At 47.4% G+C, this 22,585-nt stretch overlaps 1 protein-coding gene across 1 annotated transcript in view; it reads right to left on the bottom strand.

The window, feature by feature from the left end:
- Positions 1 to 22,179, bottom strand: part of ACBD6 (acyl-CoA binding domain containing 6) — a 168,448-nt gene extending 146,269 nt beyond the window's left edge. Inside the window, exon 1 of the mRNA XM_068239714.1 lies at positions 22,110 to 22,179. Coding sequence (XP_068095815.1) covers positions 22,110 to 22,148 — 39 coding nt within the window. The 5' untranslated portion in view covers positions 22,149 to 22,179. The remainder of the gene's footprint in view (positions 1 to 22,109) is intronic.
- Positions 22,180 to 22,585: the final 406 nt, after the last annotated feature.

Here is a 22,585-nt window from a genome sequence, read left to right as displayed (position 1 = left end):
ACATAATAGCCCTGGTACCTAGCGGTGATACCAGGGCTGTAAATAAACACAACAGGAGGTCCCAGACAGCGGTCATGCAGCCCACATCGTGTCCAATACACAACTGGGACAACACAGTTTTCAAACCGGGCACCTCAGAAAAATTAAACCTTTTTTTTTTTTAAATGGTTTTTTTGTTTTGTTTTCACAGCAAATTACACAGATATAGCTATTGGTTGACGTAATAGCTGGTGGCAGAGTGGCAGCAGAAGGTAATTCTGTGTACCCTGGCAGTGGGAAACACAGACAGACAGCAGCAGCAGCAGGAGGAATGGAGAAGTAATGAGAGTAGCTATTGTTGGACGTAATAGCTGGTGGCAGAGTGGCAGCAGAAGGTAAATCTGTGTACCCTGGCAGTGGGAAACACAGACAGGCAGCAGCAGCAAGAGGAATGGAGGAGTAGTGTGAGTGTGGCAGCAGGTAGGTAGGCAGCGTGACATAATAGCCCTGGTACCTAGCGGTGATACCAGGGCTGTAAATAAACACAACAGGAGGTCCCAGACAGCGGTCGTGCAGCCCACATCGTGTCCAATACACAACTGGGACAACACAGTTTTCAACCCGGGCACCTCAAAAAAATTAGAAAATTGTTGTTTTTTTTTAATGGTTTACTTTTTTTTTTTTTACAGCAAATTACACAGATATAGCTATTGTTTGATGTAATAGCTGGTGGCAGAGTGGCAGCAGAAGGTAAATCTGTGTACCCTGGCAGTGGGAAACACAGACAGACAGACAGCAGAAGGGCAGTACACAGCAGCCCACTGTAGATGTAAAATGTGTGGCTGCAGGCGACGTAATAGTCAAAGTGAACCAGGCTGGCTTAGTGAGCAGGAGCCAGGAGGTGGTAAAGGGTGGTAAGGCACATTAACGATGGTTCTTCCGGCAGCCAGTTCATGTCCCCCTCTCGCCGACAACAGGGGCCAGGAACTCGCCTTCCACCCACGCCTGGTTCATCTTGAGAAACGTCAGTCTGTCCACAGACTTGTGAGACAGACGTGAGCGTTTCTCGGTGACCACGCCACCAGCTGCACTGAAGCAGCGCTCGGACAGCACGCTGGAAGGGGGGCAGGACAGCACTTCCAGGGCGTACTGCGCCAGTTCAGTCCAGATCTCCAGGCGCTTGACCCAATACTCCATGGGATAAACAGGGGCATCGCTGTCAAGCCCGCTGTAGGACCCCATGTAGTCAGCCACCATGCGGGTCAGGCGCTGGCTGTGACCGGAGGAGGATGCTGCTGCATGCACCTCCTCTCTAGTCACTGCTGCCGGAGCCTCTACAGTCCTGTAGAGCTCGTTGCTGAGAGACAGCAGGTCTGTGGGGCGCTTGCTGCTGGATGCAGGCACCTGCTGCTGCCTCTGTGCTGGCTGGACAGTGGGGGTGGAAGGCTGGGGGAAGGCTTCCTCCAAGCGCTCAACAAGGGCCTGCTGCAAGCTCCTTATTTGTTGCGCTGGGTCTCCTCCTGCAGGCGGCAGGAACTGGCTCAACTTCCCCTTGAGGCGTGGGTCCAACATCATGCTGATCCAGATGTCCTCCCTCTGCTTCATCTGGATCACCCTGGGGTCCTTACGCAGGCACGTCAGCATGTGCGCTGCCATTGGGAAGAGGCGGGCCACGTGTGCTGGCACATCGACGGCAGTGCTGTCCTCATCCTCCTCCTCTGCCGCCTCATCCTCTCTCCACCCCCGCACCAACTCAGCTGCGCTGTGCTGATCCCCCTCATCAGCAGCAAGGTCAGGGACCTCCACCAAGTCCTCCTCCTCCTCCCCCTCAGAGGTGGACTGTGCAGCTGCTTGCCGCTCCTGCTGGTCCAAGGCTGCCGCTCCCTGTTCCAGCAAAGCATCGAGGGCCCTGTTCAGCAGACAAACCAGGGGCACCCACTCGCAGAACATAGCATGGTCCCTGCTCACCATGTTAGTGGCCTGCAGAAAGGGAGCCAGCACTAAGCACACCTGCTGCATGTGCCTCCAGTCGTCATCGGGGACGATGGACGGGATGTTGCTGGTCTTGTCCCTTCTCTGAGCGGCGGAAACAGTGGCCAGGGCAAGGTACTGGTTGACAGCGTGCTTCTGTTCAACCAGACGCTCCAACATCGCCAGGGTGGAGTTCCAGCGAGTTGGAACGTCAAGGATCAGCCGATGGCGTGGCAGCTCCAGCTCCTTTTGCACGTCTTCCAGGCTCGCACATTAAAATTTAAAAACAATAATGGTGCACAAGCCAGCCTGGGGCCCCAGGAACTCTCACTGCCCGGGGCCCCAGAACCAGCATGCAACACCATATGTGAGCGCAGCCAAGCCCTGGATCTGCCACACCCAGGAGCTTGTCCCCAACTGCTCTGAAACTTACCAAACACACAGGAGATACTCACTTCCCAAACAGTTCTCTGCTGCTTATATAAAGCCTGCAGGCTGCTTGTAAGCCAATCAAGAAGTGCACATACACATTACACCTAGTCTGCAGTGATTAATTCAAACAGAAGCTGAGCTACTCAGCTAGTCATAGGAGAGGGTTTCAGTTGCATATAGACAATGGCTATATGGCCAGCAGGGGGCACCAGCGTGCAGGATATACCCTCTCATCTGCCCCCCTCCTAACTAAACTGCATGGGAATCTACATTAAAATTTAAAAACACTTAATCACTGCAGACTAGGTGTAATGTGTATGTGCACTTCTTGATTGGCTTACAAGCAGCCTGCAGGCTTTATATAAGCAGCAGAGAACTGTTTGGGAAGTGAGTATCTCCTGTGTGTTTGGTAAGTTTCAGAGCAGTTGGGGACAAGCTCCTGGGTGTGGCAGATCCAGGGCTTGGCTGCGCTCACATATGGTGTTGCATGCTGGTTCTGGGGCCCCGGGCAGTGAGAGTTCCTGGGGCCCCAGGCTGGCTTGTGCACCATTATTGTTTTTAAATTTTAATGTAGATTCCCATGCAGTTTAGTTAGGAGGGGGGCAGATGAGAGGGTATATCCTGCACGCTGGTGCCCCCTGCTGGCCATATAGCCATTGTCTATATGCAACTGAAACCCTCTCCTATGACTAGCTGAGTAGCTCAGCTTCTGTTTGAATTAATCACTGCAGACTAGGTGTAATGTGTATGTGCACTTCTTGATTGGCTTACAAGCAGCCTGCAGGCTTTATATAAGCAGCAGAGAACTGTTTGGGAAGTGAGTATCTCCTGTGTGTTTGGTAAGTTTCAGAGCAGTTGGGGACAAGCTCCTGGGTGTGGCAGATCCAGGGCTTGGCTGCGCTCACATATGGTGTTGCATGCTGGTTCTGGGGCCCCGGGCAGTGAGAGTTCCTGGGGCCCCAGGCTGGCTTGTGCACCATTATTGTTTTTAAATTTTAATGTAGATTCCCATGCAGTTTAGTTAGGAGGGGGGCAGATGAGAGGGTATATCCTGCACGCTGGTGCCCCCTGCTGGCCATATAGCCATTGTCTATATGCAACTGAAACCCTCTCCTATGACTAGCTGAGTAGCTCAGCTTCTGTTTGAATTAATCACTGCAGACTAGGTGTAATGTGTATGTGCACTTCTTGATTGGCTTACAAGCAGCCTGCAGGCTTTATATAAGCAGCAGAGAACTGTTTGGGAAGTGAGTATCTCCTGTGTGTTTGGTAAGTTCCAGGCTCGCACAGGCTGCAGCCGAGCGCCGGAAGTGACGCACAACGTTCCTTGCCGTTTCCAGCAGTTCGCCCATCCCCTGGTAGGTGCGCAAGAACTTCTGCACCACCAGGTTCAGCACGTGGGCAAGACAGGGGATGTGGGTCAGGTTTCCCCTGTCAATTGCGGCAACCAGATTTGCCCCATTGTCAGCCACCACCTCTCCGACTCTGAGGCCTCTGGGGGTCAGCCAAATCCTCTCCTGCTCCTGGAGTTTGGCCAACACATGGGTTGCCGTCAGTTTGGTCTTCCCAAGGCTGACCAACTGCAGCAGCGCTTGGCAGTGGCGGGCCTTCACGCTGCTGCTGAGGCGGGGGGTTTGGCCAGGTGTGCCGGAGGATGGCAGAGGATCGGAGGAACCTGCTGCAGTTCCCCTGACCCTGCGGGGTGGCACCACCCACTGTGTTGCTGCTGCTGCTGCTTCGGTGCCCGCTGCTGCTCTCCCATCCTCACCCCCTTCCACCAAGCTGACCCAGTGGACAGTGAAGGACAGGTAGCGGCCTGTCCCGAAGCGGCTGCTCCAGGAGTCCATGGTGACGTGGACCCTTTCACCAACCGCGTGCTCCAGCCCTCGCTCCACATTGGCCATCACAAAGCGGTGCAGTGCAGGAATGGCCTTGCGGGCAAAGTAGTGTCTGCTGGGGAGCTGCCAGTCTGGGGCTGCACAAGCAAGCAGTGCACGCATGTCGCTCCCCTCCTGCACGAGCGTGTACGGCAGGAGTTGGGAGCACATGGCCCGTGCCAGCAAGCTGTTCAGCTGATGCACGCGACGGCTGCTGGGAGGCAAAGCCCTAACCACCCCCTGGAAGGACTCGCTCAAAAGGCTCTGGCGTGGCCTTTTGCTAGCACGGGAATCAGCGGACACAGCAAAAGAGGCCACTGAGGACTGGCTGCCAGAACAGGCCTCAGTGTCGGCGGCAGGAGTTGCAGAGGGGGGAGGAGCAGTGCGTTTCCGCACTCCTGCTGGTGCTGCTGGAGGAGCAGGAGGGCGGGTGGCTGCTGTTGCTGCTGCTGCTGCTGAAGGCTGTGCAGTGATGGGTGTGGTGCCACTGCCAGCACCAGATGCCTTCAGCCTCTGGAACTCCTCATGCTGGTGGAAATGTTTAGCAGCAAGGTGGTTGATGAGCGAGCTGGTGCTGAACTTTAAGGGGTCTGCACCTCGGCTCAACTTCCGCTGACAGTGGTTGCAAGTGGAGTACTTGCTGTACACTGTGGGCATTGTGAAAAATCGCCAGATTGGTGACAAGAACAACCCCCTATGGCCTGGAGCCGCTGCTGCCTGTCTCCCTGTGGTGGTTGGGGGGGGGGGGGGGGGGGGGGGCTTGGGTGCGGCTGGTGGTGGTACTGGCAGATGCTGCTGCTGCTGCTGCTGAGCGTGAGACACCAGCAGGCTGTGGGACCTGCCTACTGCTGCCAATGCTTGCAATGATGCACCTCCTTGCAAGGCCCACAAGCGCATCCTCCTCCTCCTCCATCCCCAGGAGCTGGTGGCACCCAGTCTTTGTCTGTCACCGTGTCATCATCATCCTCCCCCTCCTGAAACATGTCCTGCTGGGATGATGACCCCCCCCCCCCCCCCAAACTCCTCTCCTGATGCATGGATGGGCTGCTTGACTGTCGCCACAGTCTTGCTGTCCAATCCCTCCTCCCCCAAAGTGCCCATCAGCATCTCCTCCTCAAAATCGCCAACAACAGCAGACAATTTACTCATGATGCCTGGGGTCAAAAGACTGCTGAATGACAGATCGCCAAGTGACGGTGAACTGGCCTCCTCCCCAGGCCCTGCTGGGCGGCTGCTGCGAACAGGGGTGGTGGTGGTGGTGAGGGTGGAGGCCTCGGATGCAGAGCTGATGGCGGGCTGCTCTTCCTCCGTCATCAGTTGCACCACAGTGGCTGCATCCTTTTCCTCAATGGGACATTTCCGACCCGGCTGGAGGAAAATAGGAGCAGGTACTACACGCTGCTGCGCTGCTGCTGTGTCTCTGCAGCGTGAGTTGCAGATGCTCCTGCTGGGCGGCGCCCAAGGCGTCCACGGCCAGTGGCTAGAGGTGGAATGTTAGCCACTGACGCAGCTGCTGCTGCTGCGGAACTGTGCATGGTGGCGCGGCCGCGGCTTGCCACAATGCTGCTCCCTCTCCTCCTGATTCCCTTGCTGCCCTTCCCCTTGCCCAAACCGCGCTGGCTGCCACTTCCAGACATCTTTGATGTTTTGGGCGTAAACAAAAAAGTTTTTTAAAAGGGCGGGTGAAAAAGTGGGGTACTTTAATGGAGTGGGTTGGTGGGTGAGGTGACACTAATCACTAAGTGATTAGATCGCTAAGTGATTACTAGTACAGTACTAATACAAAATACAATAATTCAGTAATCAGTAAGTGTGAACAGTGAACAGTGAGTGTGTCCCCTAGTACACTAACTAATCAGTAGTAATCAGATTCAGTAGAAGGAAATAGAGTGTGTGTAGTACACTACAGACAGTGCACACACACACACACACACGCAGGAGCTAGCCTATGAACAGTGACTGAGTGTCCCTAGTACAGTAAGTAGTAACAGTAAGTACAACTAGAAATTACAATAATCAGTAGTAATCAGAAGGAAATAGTGTGTGTACTGTACAGACAGTGCACGCACGCACACACGCAGGAGCTAGCCTATGAACAGTGACTGAGTGTCCCTAGTACAGTAAGTAGTAACAGTAAGTACAACTAAAAATTACAATAATCAGTAGTAATCAGAAGGAAATAGAGTGTGTGTACTGTACAGACAGTGCACGCACGCACACACGCAGGAGCTAGCCTATGAACAGTGACTGAGTGTCCCTAGTACAGTAAGTAGTAACAGTAGTAAGTACAGCTAGAAATTACAATAATCAGTAGTAATCAGAAGGAAATAGAGTGTGTGTACTGTACAGACAGTGCACGCACGCACACACGCAGGAGCTAGCCTATGAACAGTGACTGAGTGTCCCTAGTACAGTAAGTAGTAACAGTAAGTACAACTAAAAATTACAATAATCAGTAGTAATCAGAAGCAAATAGAGTGTGTGTACTGTACAGACGCACACACGCAGGAGCTATGAACGAACAAACAGTGACAGTGAATGTCCTAGTACAGTTACAGTATACTACAAAATACAATCACTCAGTAGTAAAGGACAGCAGAAACACTGGTATAGATGAGAAATAAACTAACAGAGGACAGGAGGACAGCTGTGCCCACACAGGCAAGGCCCTGAGGCCTAAAGCTGTGTAAGCTTGCCTGCAGCAGCTGGCTGTCTCTATGTAACACACAAGCTACTAACTAAAATACAATGTCTATCTACAAAAAATTGTCAATAGTGCGCCTAGTTTAGTCAGCAGCTCACCTAAAAAGGGGGTACCCCAGCACCCCTAATAATTAGATAAAGTATATAATAAATTTAGGCAGCGCTAATTGATAAGAGTATTTAATCGTAGTGAATTCAGTTCATAAATAGACAATAAAACAACTGTATGAGCGTAATATTCATCAATAATTAGCTAAAATAAGTATCATGCACATCCACGCACCAATCATCCCCACACACCTACTGCAGTAGGAAAAAAGTGGTACGTGCACTAAAAATGTAAAAATATATAAAAATATGTAAAAATAAATTATAGCAGCAAGCAGTTAATCACATCATAATTGATTGGTATTTTGATTGATTCAATGGAGAATTAACTGCAATAGATAGCATGAATATACTTAGCAAGTTCCACATAGGATATCTCTGATGGAAATTTCCACACTTATGGCAGCAATCCACGAGAAACAGTATATACGGCAAATGTCCGTTGTGATGCAAGGATCTTCGTAAGTTAATACTCACAGCCCCTCAGATGAATGGAGTGATGGCATCTGGAGCCGCTCGATCCAGTGTGTCCCGGCCGGTGACTACACAGGAGAGTCTAGAGCCACTGAGGATGGATTGACAGCGGTATCGGGCTGACTTGCCCGGCTCCAGTGCGGGTAGTACAACGTTCCTTCAGCTGTTTCCGGAACGGCTCTCCGTAGCGTGTTAGTGAGCGTGTGTCTCACTAACACGCTACGGAGAGCCGTTCCGGAAACAGCTGAAGGAACGTTGTACTACCCGCACTGGAGCCGGGCAAGTCAGCCCGATACCGCTGTCAATCCATCCTCAGTGGCTCTAGACTCTCCTGTGTAGTCACCGGCCGGGACACACTGGATCGAGCGGCTCCAGATGCCATCACTCCATTCATCTGAGGGGCTGTGAGTATTAACTTACGAAGATCCTTGCATCACAACGGACATTTGCCGTATATACTGTTTCTCGTGGATTGCTGCCATAAGTGTGGAAATTTCCATCAGAGATATCCTATGTGGAACTTGCTAAGTATATTCATGCTATCTATTGCAGTTAATTCTCCATTGAATCAATCAAAATACCAATCAATTATGATGTGATTAACTGCTTGCTGCTATAATTTATTTTTACATATTTTTATATATTTACATTTTTAGTGCACGTACCACTTTTTTCCTACTGCAGTAGGTGTGTGGGGATGATTGGTGCGTGGATGTGCATGATACTTATTTTAGCTAATTATTGATGAATATTACGCTCATACAGTTGTTTTATTGTCTATTTATGAACTGAATTCACTACGATTAAATACTCTTATCAATTAGCGCTGCCTAAATTTATTATATACAATGTCTATCTAACTAACAACAATATAGGTGTATATAGGAGGTGTATGTGAGCAAAAACGCTAGGTGATTGACCACAATAAAGCTCTTGCTAAGCCAAAGCACAAAGGAGCAGATCTCTCTTTGTACAAAGTCAGGCAAGGACGGAAAAACCTAAAATGGCGGCCGCTATTTATAGGGTAGGGGCTGGCCAGGGTCCCCCTCTGTGATTGGCTGCCGTCAGAGGGCCTGGGAGCCCTCTGATTGGCTCTAAGGGCATCAATCTGGGCTATGACGCTATTCGAGCTCGAATAGCGCTGTTTGCTCGAATAGCGAGAATAGTGAATGGGCTATTCGAATTAACTCGAATAGCCCATTCGAATAGCTGCAGCTATTCGAGCTCGGTATTCGAGCTCGAATAGCTGAAAAAGAGCTCGAATATTCGAGCTACTCGAATATTCGAGCTCTGCTGAGCACCACTGGTATGCGTTTCTGCAAAACGCCTCCCGCTCTGGTGTGCACCACCCCATTGAAATACATTACCCTACCGTTTCCACATCCGCAATCGGATCTGAAAACACTGCCAAACCACTCTGGTGTGCACTAGGCCTAATACAGGCTGAAGCACGAGGACAGGAAAAGGACACTTGGTTCTACTACAAAAACCTTGTTTATATTATTCTGTTGAAGTGATTTTAAATTGCCACTAGAGGGAGCGCTTGTATTCCAAAAGCCATCATGCTGAGCTGCTGACATTCATTGCTAGCTGTCCTTTGTTCACATTCACCCTCTTGTTTTTTTCCTGCACTATTGTTCTCTTTGTCATTATATTCTGTACCTGTCACAGGGTAGGAGTTAGGAGCCAGACTACTGAAAAACCATGAAGATTAGCACTTAAAAAAATGCTACCAGGGGTGTAGAGGCTTTAGCTGTAATTAGAAACAACAGGAGCTCTTTTTAGAGCTCAATTAAGGGGCTCCATTACCTGCGGATCTTCTGTTACAGAGAGCCACTCTGAGGGGAGAATTTGGACTTCAGGCTGTGAGCTCTACATCTTGTGCCCTGATAGAAGGAAGCTTTCCAGCGATTCTAATATGAATCTAGACATGCCTGCCATCAAAGCCTTTGTCTACACAATATAAGGCTGCATATTACCTTATATGTGGGCGGCGGCACAGTGCGGTAAAGGTTAGCCTTGCAATGTTGGCATCCTCAGTTTAAATCTAAGCCATGATGTGAATGGAGACTAAGTTCTTCTGCTTGCGTGTGTTTCCTCCAGTCACTCTGGTTTCCCCTCACCTCCCAAAAACATAATATTATGTTAATCGGTAGTTCCACTCCAAACAAACTGGCCTTACGCTATGTTATGGCTCATACTCACGGGCGGCAAAAGTGGCCTGTCGCCAGCACACGTGAGCGTGTGGGCGACAGGCCGGCGACAGCTCCTCGCCAGGTCCCTCCGCGTACACACACGGAAGAGGGACCAGCGGCGCCGACGTTCCTCCTCCCCCCGCCGGAAGCTCTGCATACCTCAATGGAGGTTGCTGTCGCTAGTCCGCGTACTCACGCGGACTAGCGACAGCTGCGGCGGAGTTGCGGCGGTGACTGTCGCCAGGCGATTGAACATTTCAATCGCCTGGCGACATCAGCGACGGGCGACAGTTCGGGGTGCGCGCCCGTTCAAAGGCCCATACTCACGGGCGACCTGTCGCCGCAACACGCGCGCGCCGTGTGTTGCGGCGACAATTGTAGCCCGTGAGTATAGGCCATTAGGCACATTTGATTAGTCGGGGCGCCTCTGAGGGAGCTCTATTGCCCCAACATGGTGTGTCTTAGCTTGCCAGTGTCCCAGTAGTATGTCAAGGTGTCCAAACTCAATGCTGTGAGTGTCGGCTTTCCAGCAGTGCTTGTAGCTGTGTGCGTAAGAACAATGCACATGCTCGTCCGTGCCATTTCGAGACCCACCATCCCGGATCTCAGTGCAACCTCGGAGCACACGTACACATGCTAGATTCTTGGCCAAGATGGTTTTGAAAAGCCAACTAGGCTGCATTCTGTGTAGCATGTGTAGTAGGCTTTACAGTGAGAAAAATGTTGTGGCTCTGCTTTTGTGTGCAGCAGTGCCCCTCCCATTCCATGTACAGCCCCCTCAATAAAACCTAGTCAAGCAATTTCAAGAGGAACTATAGTAGATTGTAGTAAAGAGAAACCGTAACCAGGAATTGAACTTCATCCCAATCAGTAGCTGATACCCCCTTTTACATGAGAAATCTTTTCCTTTCCACTAACGGATCATCAGGGGGCGCTGTATGACTGACATACCTCCCAACTTTTTGAGATGAGAAAGAGGGACACTTAAGCCACACCCATGATCACGACCCATCACACCCCCAGGCACGCATACCATAAAGATTTCATAAGAAAAATATTTTATTTTATATTTCAAATAACACTGGTCCTTTCTATCCTGGTAAATTTTCCTTCATACTAACATTTTAAAATTAGTAATTTTAAAGGATAGGAATAAAGTTTAAAGTCAATCAAACACATTTTTTAGTAGAGAAATATATATATTTACATAGAAAGAGGGACAAAGTCCTGAAAGAGGGACAAATGAGGAGGAAAGAGAGACAGGGGGACAGGGCTCCCAAAGAGGAACTGTCCCTCCAAAAGAGGGACAGTTTGGAGCTATGGGCTGATATTGTGGTGAAACCCCTCCCACAGTGTGATGTCAGGACCATGGTTCTGACCTCACACTGTGCGAGCCTTGTTGCATTGTGGGAAATAACAGCTGTTTCCAACTGCCAAAAAGCAAGCAGCATCACCTTCCACTGACATCACCTGCCAGCAGTAAAAATGTCACCATGTGATAAATGTCAGAATGTAAATCAGGGAGAGGAAAGATTTTACAATGGGCAAACACTAAATCATTTATACATAATTATTGTTAAAATGAAGCACCTTTTTAATACATTATTTTCACTGGAGTTCCTCTTTAAGTTAAAAATCGTGGTTTCAGCAGCATCAGAAATACTTCTTATAGCAATGTTATGCTGCATATTGGTATGTATCTCCCCCCTCACCCCTTCCTACTGATGTTCAGCTTCGACTATTCATTATGTGGAATTCCCCACCCCCTTCCCCAGAGCATTCTGGGAGACCAGAAATCATTACTACTGGCTTTAGAACTCTCAGTAAATGAGCATTCCGCAGACCGCCCCTGGGGGGAATCACGTGCAACACAGAGCCGCGCTGATGAATGGCTACTGCTTGTAATGGAAACGTGCCCTAACGCATTTGTGTCCGTTCCTGTCCATTTTCCAGCATCGGTTACATTGATGTGTCGCTGAAAAGCGGACGCAGTTGCGTTAGTGTTCTCGGGCCCTTAGAGAGTGAAAATCCTTCCTCTTGGCTACATGCAGTATATCAAACGTTTACAGGAAAGTTTCAGCTTCAGTCTATAAGTATATTCTGGTGTATTTGTACAGTTTTTCCATCCTGTGATTTTCCCATCACCTCCCCTATCAGTCCTGCTGCTGTCACATCCCCCACAAGAGAGAAGAGGAGTGACAGACATGTCATCAGCTGCCAGTCACCTTGTGAAAATGTGAATGTATTACCGAATGCTGAGAACTGGGATACACAGAGGATCAAAATCTGTTCAGTGCTCTTTAGGGGGTCATTTGTTAGCACCCACAATGTGCTAAGCCTGGAAAAATGCACAAACACGTCTAGCATAGCAGTACATACATAATATAGAAACTACGTGAGCACTGCATTAGATTACGGTAACCCTGTGGCAAAAGATGAAAGAAGGGGAGAATAAGCTTGTGTAATAGAGAGTCACATTCCAGCTTAGAAGTGGGCAGCAACACACAGGGAAGGGAGGCTACAGTACAAGGAATATATACCGTATATGGAAGAAGGGGGTGCACATGCAATAGGAGAAGGCAGGGCGTAACTAGACTTAATAGGGCCCCACTGAAAAAATGATATGATGGGGCCCCCTTGGTCCTGAACCCTATGCAGGTTACGTGATCAGGAGCCGGCAAATGGCAGCAGAGAGTGTTCTGCTGTGAAGCACCCTCTGGAAGCAGGAAAAAAATAAACACACTCCTACACACGGTTCTTGTGACTGAATGGGGAGGATTCTTTGCTAATTGGCTGCACTTGTGGTTGGGGAGAGGGAGGAGGAGGCAATGGCAGGGGTCACAGGGGTGATTGCTACGCCCATCGGAGAAGGGCTGCAGCACACAAGGTGCTATACAAAGACGAAGGGCTAAACATGAAAAGGGAAAAACACAAGAAAGGGGTGGGAAAAATCTAAATCCAGCCTTCAGGCCCCTTTTATACTTGTCTTGCAAGTGTGCGTTGCATTACCCTGCGCAGTACAGCGCGGGCAACGTGGCCGTGATTGGATGCACCGCTCGCGCAAGCGCAGTACGAGGCTGACCCTGAGGTCGGCCTCAGTACCGGCGAGGATTCTGGGCCGTAGGATGCGAGTGGAGCTGCATCATGGGACATGTTGCCGGGAAGGAGCTGGAGGAAGCCACTGGTAAGTAGATCGGGGGGGGGGGGGGGGGGGGCTAGACCTGGGGCTTCCTCCAGCTTTCTGCAGGCTTATCGTTCCCTCAGCGTCCTCCTTCACCTCTTGGATCTTTTGTAACTGGATCTAAAAAGTCCTCCAGTGGGGGTCAGTCGGAGCAGGTGCAGTCCAGCCACATGACGGGGCTGCATGCGTGGCTGGGCAGTATGACCTGGACCGGAGGACTTTCTGGGGCCAACTGCAGAAGATCCAAGAGACGGAGGAGGATGGTGAGGGAACAATAAGCCTGCAGGGGGGCTGGAGGAAGGCCCAGGTAGGTATAATTCCATCCCTCCTTCCACTGTAGTCAGAGGTATATGGAGGCTGCCATATTTATTTCCTTTTAAACAATACTAGTTGCCTGGCAGCTCTGCTGCTCTCTTTTTCTGCAGTCATGTCTGAATTAAACCAGAAACAAGCAGGCAACTAATCTTGTCGGGTCTGACAATAATATCCGAAACACCTGATCTGCTGCATGCTTGTTCGGGGTCTGTGGCTAAAAGTATGAGGCAGAGGTTCAAAAGGATAGCCAGGAAACTAGTATTGCTTAAAAGGAAGTAAATATGACAGCCTCCATAGACCTTTCACTACAGTTGTCCTTTAAAGAGACACTGAAGCGAAAAAAAATATATGATATAATGAATTGGTTGTGTACTATGAATAATTACTAGAAGATTAGCAGCAAAGAAAATATTCTCATACTTTTATTTTCAGGTATATAGTGTTTTTTCGAACATTGCATCATTCTCTAATATGTGCAGATTACACAACACTAAGCTTTCAAAATGAGTCTTTCAGAGCAGTCTGTGAAGTAATGACCTCTCCTCTAGCAGATAAAAAGAAAACAGTTCACTTACAGTTGAGATAATAAAAGTCAGATAACAGCCCTCTCCACGACTAAGTTAGTCGTAGAGATTAATGGCTTTTTTGCATAGAGATAACAACTGGAGTTTCTTAGCTCTTCCTGTACTGGAAACAATTAGACTGATGTATCTGATCTTAATGTTTTATTTCTTAGCTGTACTACACATACAAATCATAATATCATAATTTTTTTTTCGCTTCAGTGTCTCTTTAAAGAGTAACTGTCAGGCTGCAGAAGCTAATTTAAACCTCTATTCTCCTGTGTTAAACAGTTTAGAAGGAAGCCAAAAAGGCATTACTGAAGATAAAAATCTCTCTTAACTTTGATGTGTGCTTATCAGCAAAGCTGTTAGACCCAAGCAGGACGCAAGCCGCATACCATACTGCAAAGCATTCTGGGGCCCTCCCCTCGGCTGCTAATGAGACGTTACAGGATAGAGTTTCAGCAGCTTGTAATCAGTCCAGCGCGTAGCACTGATAAATCTCTGGGCAGAGTACACTGCAGGAGTCCGCTATTGTTCCTAGCCACATGGCTAATTAATATTCACTGCACACTAGTGTTATTCAGTACTAGCTTTTCTGTGATCAGGAAGCAGGGAGGACATGACGACACATTTGGCTTCATAGGACGACAGACAAACATGGAACCTGCCATGAGCTGTCAGGAGCATCAATCTCTGCATATACTATATAAAAATTCTGTGAAATCCAAACGTGGACAGTGAAATGCATATGTAATGTAAGTACAGCCAATCTTTAGCTACTGATATATGTGTTTATTTTCTCTGAGACCCCTTACCTAACAGCTCCTCTTTAAGGCTTTATTTTTTCTGTGAGTGACTTCAGGCTCCTAAATCTGGTTTTACACGAAGGCTTCTCTTTGGTCTGTTAGTTTATGACCGAGCTATTAAAAAGTAATCCATCCACAGACATCCTGCTGTATTGCAGATAATGTCCAGGTTAATCCTAACAGGATACATTCACAATGGTATTTGCACTGTTTGTATTGAATTTAACAGTGCACATTTCTGTGTTTATTTTGTGTTAATTGCCCAGGTGTGCAATGCAGCTGTGTTCACAAACAATTTACCTTTCCCTAAAGTTACTTAGGGCAAATGCAATGCAAATACAATGTTAATGAAGACCAAAGCTCCATGTGCTATGCAGACTGTAATGCCTGATACACACAATGCAATTTCCTGTCAGGTAGACAAGTCAAATTGATTATTTCCTAACAGGTCTAATCTGGTTTCCAATCGTTTTTCTGATCAATTTTCAGATCATTTCTATACAAAATAGATCAGAAATCAAACTGAACCTGTCGGAAATCAATTCAACCCTTCTAGCTGATGGAAAATTGCATGGTGTGTACTGGGCATAAGGCGGGAGTCACAGTGGTAATTTGCATAATGCATGTGTTAAGGTAGCCATACACTGGTCGATTTGCTATCAGATTCGACCAACAGATCCCTCTTTGATCGAATCTGATCAGAGAGGGATCGTATGGCTGCCTTTACTGCAAACAGATTGTGAACCGATTTCAGCATGAAACCGATCACAATCTGTGGTGGTGGTGGTGGTGCTGCCGCCGCTCCCCCCGCCCGCATACATTACATGCTCCGCTGGCGCAACTCCAGTCCCCGGGTCTCCGCTGTCTTCTTCGCTCTGGTCTGGTCTCAAGGTCTGGCATGCTTCACTTCTTCCTGCCCGGCAGGAAGTTTAAACAGTAGAGCGCCCTCTACTGTTTAAACTTCCTGCCGGGCTAGAAGTGGTGAAGCATGCCGGACCCGGAGACCAGACCAGAGCGGAGACGGAGCAGCGGTAACCGGGGGAGTCGCGCCGGTGGAGCAGGTAATGTATTGCCGCTCTATTGCGTTGGTCGTCGGGCACTCAAACGCCGCTAGCGACACGCTCCCTACCCGCGGGCGATCGACGGTAATTTCCCACACGGAGCGATCGACGGGATCGATCTATTTCGGGACGAAATAGATTGAAATTTAGCGTGTAGCATGAACGATGTGACAGCAGATTCTATCCCAGTGATCAAATCTGCTGTCGATCGGCGGGGAATCGGCCAAGTGTATGGCCAGCTTTAAAGTCAATGTGAACCTATAAAAAAACAAACAAACAGATACTTACCCAAGGAGAAGGGAGGCTCTGGCTCCTATAGAGCCTTCCTGCTCCTCTCACGGTCCCCTCGGTGCAGTGATGTCACCCCATTTGAATCCCCCGCCGTGGAGGCGTCAGAAGTCTTCGGGAGCCCGAGTTCTAAAGACAGGCTGCACATGCGTGAGTGCGCAAGAGAGAGTGCAGTATGGAGCAGCCCTTCTTCGGGAGCACTCAAAGCCTCCTGTGGCGGCAGAGAGCAGTACTCGACCGATCGAGATGACGGCGCTGGAATGAGGGGACCAAGAGAGAATAGGGAATGCTCTATAGGTGTGTTTTTTTTTTTATAGGTTCCCATTAACATCAAATTAAAATGTGCGTGAACTGCAATGGAGACTAGACATATACTTTAATACAAGGGGCCTGATTCACAAAAGGGTGCTAAGTGTTAGCACGCCTAGTTAGCACGCCTCATTACGGCCAAACCAGCTGTTTGCGCGCTAAATCGTGTGCAAAACGCATCGCGTGCAAAGTCCCGCACGGAATAATTCCGGTTCGCACTAAATGTTGCATCGCCATGCGACGAAAACGGCGCACTCGATGCGACTATAAGGGCGCATTGAGTGCGACCGTTAAGGTCACACCCAATGCGCCATTATAGTTGCATCAGGCGCGCCGTTTTCGTCGCACCGAGATGCAACGTTTCGCGTGCACTGTGCTGTGCGTGCGGATAGTTCTGCGCGTGGGAGTTTGCGCGCGAGCTGATTCACTTTTCTGTGTGCTAACTACTTAGCACCCTAGTTAGCACGCCCAAAGCCTTTAGGCGTGCTAACTAGGTTAGCACCGAATAGTGAATCAGGCCCAAAGCCTGCATGCAGTTAGAATAACACGATCTGTTACAACGCAGTACTGTGAACGTGCCCATAGAATTGCATAGGCAATGAGCTGACATGCGAAATTATTCTGCAATGCAACTGATCATTGTGAACTAGGCCTTCAGGTAGTTTATTGTTTTACTTATTGTATTTATAAAGCACCAACATATTACGCAGCGCTGCAATGTGACTTGGGAGGAGTATGGAGGGGGCAGTTGCTGATGTTAGCTAGTGTACTAAGCCTCAGGCTAAATTTGCACTGTGTGCGTTGTGTAACACCTATGCTACAATACAGGCATAACACAATGTGCACTCTGCGTGTTATAATGCACTCATTATTTTTCATGGCAGGAAGATTACTATGGTAACGTGCTCTTTAATGTACACGTTATCCAGATGTGCACTGTGAGAAAGTACAAGGTTTCGTTTCCATCCGTCTGGCTCCCTGGCCCCGTCGTCCTGTCCCGATGGCTGTCTGTCCTGCACATGCGCAGTAGCGCAACACAGGGACAGGATGATGCAGGGACACCTGCAGTTTTATTATAGAGGGTGCTTGATTCTTACTCTATACAGCACCTACAGAAGATGATGGTACTGTGCAAAACAATAATTTAGGGGGAAAAAAGAATTCTGTTCTCTGAGGAATCTTCCCCTCAAAGCCCTCCTTTACAGTGTTAGCTTCTCACTGAATAATGAAGCTGGTATGATTAGATGAGTAACAGCAATCCCTCTAGGACAACTGCATACTGTATGTTACATTTTTTGCACACTTTTCTCTGATATTCACTTTCTGTTTCTTAAAGGACCACTGTAGTGAGAGGTATATGGAGGCTGCCATATTTATTTCCTTTTAAACAATACCAGTTGCCTGGCAGCTCTGCGGCTTTCTTTTTCTGCAGTCATGTCTGAATTAGACCAGCAACAAGTATGCAACTAATCTTGTCAGGTCTGACAATAATATCCGAAACACCTGATCTGCTGCATGCTTGTTCGTGGGCTGTGGCTAAAAGTATTAGAGGCAGAGGTTCAAAAGGACAGCCAGGTAACTGGTATTGCTTAAAAGGAAGTAAATATGGCAGCCTCCATAGACCTTTCACTACAGTTGTCCTTTAAACAAAGCGCAGAAGCAGAAAAATGCTAGTTTGGAGCGCTTGATCATCAAATAGCACACTATCCTAGGTTCCGGACAACATACTGTAAAGGATACAGCGTGCTATAAAATCATAGATCGCTGCAGGCTGGAACAGAAATGGTCATTTTCAAACATGACATGATAAAATGGCTTATGTGTTAACGATATTGGATATTTCAAGTGATATCAGAAAGTGAGTCAGCTAAGGCAGCTTTAGTTTGAGGTTATGTTCACAGTGCAACGTTAAAGTCGCACGTTAAAATACAATTTAACGCAGAATAACGCACTGCAATGAAAAATCAATGCCCCGTTCACAGTGCACACGTTGCGTTGGTGACTAACGCTGCATGCTAAGTGAAAGTACTGCATGCAGTGCGTTATACACGTTATTAGCTGCGTTACACTGTTTGCCCATGCTCAGTAATAATCTGGAAGCATACTTTTCATTGCCTGTATTTTCTACTGTATCTGCTGTACACGTTGGTAACACTGCGTTGCGATGGACGCGTTGCGTTGTAAGTTTGCATTGCGACTTTAACGTCGCATCAAACCACAACGTCCCACTGTGATTCTAGCCTGAGTCTAGGTTCACAGTGGTCAGTTGCATAAAGCATGGGTTAAAATGTGTGTGAACTGCAATGGAGTCTGGACATAAACTTTAGAATAACGCTATACGTTACTGTGAACAAACTCATAGACTTGTATGGGCAGTGAGTTGGCATGCAGAATTTTTCTGCAACACAACTGAGCACTGTTGACAGGGGCTTAATGCGGACCTGAACTCAGAACTTCCTCTCTGCTCTAAGAGATAAGCAACAGCATAATAATCTTTAAAGAAAAACATATTTGTTACAGCTGATACAAATCCTTCAATAAATCTGCAGTTCTTTCATGGAAGCAGACATATTGTTAACATCCTGTGCTATCAAATGAGCTTATCTGCCGTGGCAGTCAGGTGACGTGGGAGAGAGCAAATTACAACTTGTAATTAGACACAAATGAGGGGGAATTAGACAGGTTAAACTCTAAATACACGCAGGGTGCATTTTTCTCTGTTTTCCTTCTGTCTTGTGCACTTGAAGGTTGCACCATAATACCTTATTTTACCAGAAGGTGGTGCTGTTGCTGATGTGTAGCCTCTCTGTTTTTAGGTTACGTTCACAGTGGGACAGTTATTGTCCTGCGTTAATAAAGTGATATCATGCAGTTTACCGCAGTCCAATGTTTTGCCTATGCGATGTTCACAGTGCGATTATTAACGTTGCATTATAAATGCTGCATAATAACTTCTGCAGTGCGTTACCTCCAAGGCCTCTTTCGCAGTGCGACGTTAAAGTTGCACGTTGGAAAATATTTTAACGCAGACTAAAGCACAGCAATACTCAGGGCCTGAGCCCACTGACGCAGTTGTGTCTGCTTTTTAGTTACACATCAATGTAAGAGTTGCTGAAAAGCGGACAGAAGCGGACACAACTGCGTTAGTGGGCTCAAGCCCTAAGTCTGTGCGACATTCACAGTGCACACGTTGCGTTTGTGTGTAATGTTATTAGAGAGTGCTGCATTCTGTGCGTTTAGCAATTAATCTGCTGCGTTATTTGTATTGCACAAGCTCAGTAATGTGTTTTTGTTTTTTTTTAAATGTAACGCATGCGCCGTTTTCGTTCCATCGTGTTAAAGAACGCACAACAACGTCCAAGTTAAAGTCTATATGCGTTGCGTTAGGGCCGCATTACGCTCAGCAAAGCGCTGCCTGTACCATTTTTAGGGCGATTTTGCTACAATGGAAGGTATAGGAAAAACGCAAAATACTCACAAAATCGCTTTGTGTGGTGATTGCGTTTGCGCTTTTAAGAATAAATACATTGTATTTATTCTTTTCCGGGTCAAAGAGTTCACTTCCAGACTTGCGTCAGTGAGTGAAATAAGAAATCGCTCTGCCAAAGGGATTTGAAAAGCGCTTCACACAAAATCGTAGCGCTCAGGTAAGCGCCGGTAGGGGGAAAAAAGAAGATTTTTAGACGTGAACAAAGCCTTACTCCGTTCAGAACAAACCGAGGGTTTCCAGTTCTGCAAGTACAGTAAAGCCCTTTAAAGGATACCTGAAGTGACATGATGAGATAGACATGTGTATGTACAGTGCCTAACAAATAACTATGCTGTGCTCCTTTTTTTTTTCTCTGCCTGAAAGAGTTAAATATCAGGTATGTAAGTGGCTGACTTAGTCCTGACTCAGACAGGAAGTGACTACAGTGTGACTCTCACTGATAAGAAATTCCAACTATAAAACACTTTCCTAGCAGAAAATGGCTTCTAAGAGCAGGAAAGAGATAAAAAAGGGGAATTTCTTTTCAGTAAGGGTCACACTGTAGTCACTTCCTGTCTCAGTCAGGACTGAGTCAGCCACTTACATACCTGATATTTAACGCTTTCAGGTAGAGAAATAAAAAAAGACCACAGCATAGTTATTTGTGTGCTAGGCACTGTACATACACATAAATATACAGTATTACTCCTGCGCACTCAAAACCAATTTAATTCCATGCGCAGGAGTAATACTCTATTTTTTTTTTGTTCAATTTGAGTGGATTGGGGTACAGATCCAGTTTTTCTCCTTGCAGCCAACATTTTTTGTTAAAGCTCTCCTTATTGTGGTGCTGCTAGGTGCGTGGCAATCATACATATACTGTACATACACATGTCTATGTCACTTCAGTTATCCTTAAAGTGGACCCAAGTTAAAAATACAAGATTTCAGAAATAAAATCTATTTTCTAAATTATAATAATAAATAGCAGCCTTTTTTCAGCTGCATGATGACAAATATAAAATATTTTACATTTATTGGAGGAATCCCTCCCTTTCTTTCATATTGCTGGGACAGAATCTGGCAGACTGGTGGAGTAGGAGATGTCTGGAAAAGGAGGAATTGCTAATGGCTGCCCCCTGTATAACCCTAGTTATAAAAAGAGAAGGGTGAAAAGCATGCACTGAAATGCTCATAGGCTTGAAGGAGTGTTTATTTATCTTTGTATGTGCCAGAGTGTTGCAACTAAATATTTTGAATAAAAAAAAATGTTTGGTTTGGGTCTGCTTTAAGCGCCTTTTATGAGATGCTCCATAGAGTCCCATGGAAGCTTCCATATTTCATGTTTCATGATTTTTAAATAAGCGCCCCATGCGTTTTTTTCTGAAAAAGACATGCATGTCATGTGGGCAGCGTGGTGGCGTAGTGATTAGCGATCTCGCCTTGCAGCGCTAGCACAGATAAGTTATTTGGCTTCCCCCTGAATTTGCCCTAGACTACAATACATACATAGACTTTTAACCATGGTAGTGATTAGATTGTGAGCCCCTTTGGGGGACAGTTGAGTGGCAAGACTATATACAACGCTGCCTAAGATGTCAGCGCTATATAAATACTAAATAATAATATTTGTCACTGGGGCAAATAAGCTCACAGACGTGCACCCATGTTTATGGAAATGCTTTTGTTAGTATAAAAAGAGCCTTAAAATAAAACATAAGTGAAAACAAAGTGATGAGATAAACAATGGTATCTATCCTTCTACTTCTAAAAATGACTTTTAGATATGCCACACTTTTATGTTATGTTTAACATTTTACTCAGCTCACTGAAACAGTCTGTCCCGTTCCGTGTCCCTCAGAGTGCTCAGAGACCTTTGTTTATTCATCACCTGTTCTCAGAAGTCCAGCTCTCTGCCAGAAAAGTATTTTATGACTTTAAATCCTTATCATTGAGGGCCGCTACAATTTGAGAATAGAGAAAAAATGTCAGTTACATAGCTGAATATTAACTCTTTCAGGCAAAGAAAGAGAAGCAACACAGAATATTTATTTGCGTGCTTGGCACTGTTCATACTCATGTCTATCTCATCATGTCACACAAGCCCTTTCACACTTGCAAACGCAAAACGGTAGCGATCATCGCTAGTGCTGCATGTAGTGCGTTTTGTGATCACCACTATTCAGGAATGACTAGCGATCGGCAGTGAAATCACTGCCATTTGATTAACATTGCACCAGCGCTGTAAAAAGTGCTAGCGATCGCCGGCTATTCAGTGATTAGCTGTAAACGCCCGCTAATCGCCCGAGTGAGAACGGGCCCTGAGGCCTCATTCATTGGTACTGTTAGAAGAGGAGAGTCATCTAGGGCAGTACCTTAGTGTGTCTGTTGCCAGTCAGTTTTGTATGGACCATTCATCACTGTCAGCAGGAATTCATCAGGGGTGGCAAACCTGTGTAAGGAGAGAAATTGTGCTTATTATTGATTGACATGAATGCTGTTCATATGCTTAAAGGACACATCCGAGGACTTAAAAAATCCACTTACCTGGGGCTTCCTCCAGCCCCTGCCAGCTGTCCTGAGCCCACGCCGCAGCTCCGCTCCATGCCGGTGGTCCGGGGTCCCCTCTGGCGTAAGATGCCGACTGTGCCTGCGCAAGCAGCTCTGTGTAGCGCTGAGGTCATCCGGACTGTACTGTGCAGGCGCAGTAGTTCTGTGTCTGCACAGAACAGTCTGGATGACGTTAGTGCGACTCAGGAATGCAGGAAGATGCAGACCTGGCACCGGAAGCCAATGGAGCTGCGGCGAGGACACAGGTCGGCTGCCAGGGGCTGGAGGAAGCCTGAGGTAA

Source organism: Hyperolius riggenbachi, chromosome 6, assembly GCF_040937935.1.
Source record: "Hyperolius riggenbachi isolate aHypRig1 chromosome 6, aHypRig1.pri, whole genome shotgun sequence".
NCBI lineage: Eukaryota > Metazoa > Chordata > Amphibia > Anura > Hyperoliidae > Hyperolius > Hyperolius riggenbachi.
Note: the sequence above shows the minus strand (reverse complement) of the source record. Positions and strands in the feature narration are given on the sequence as shown.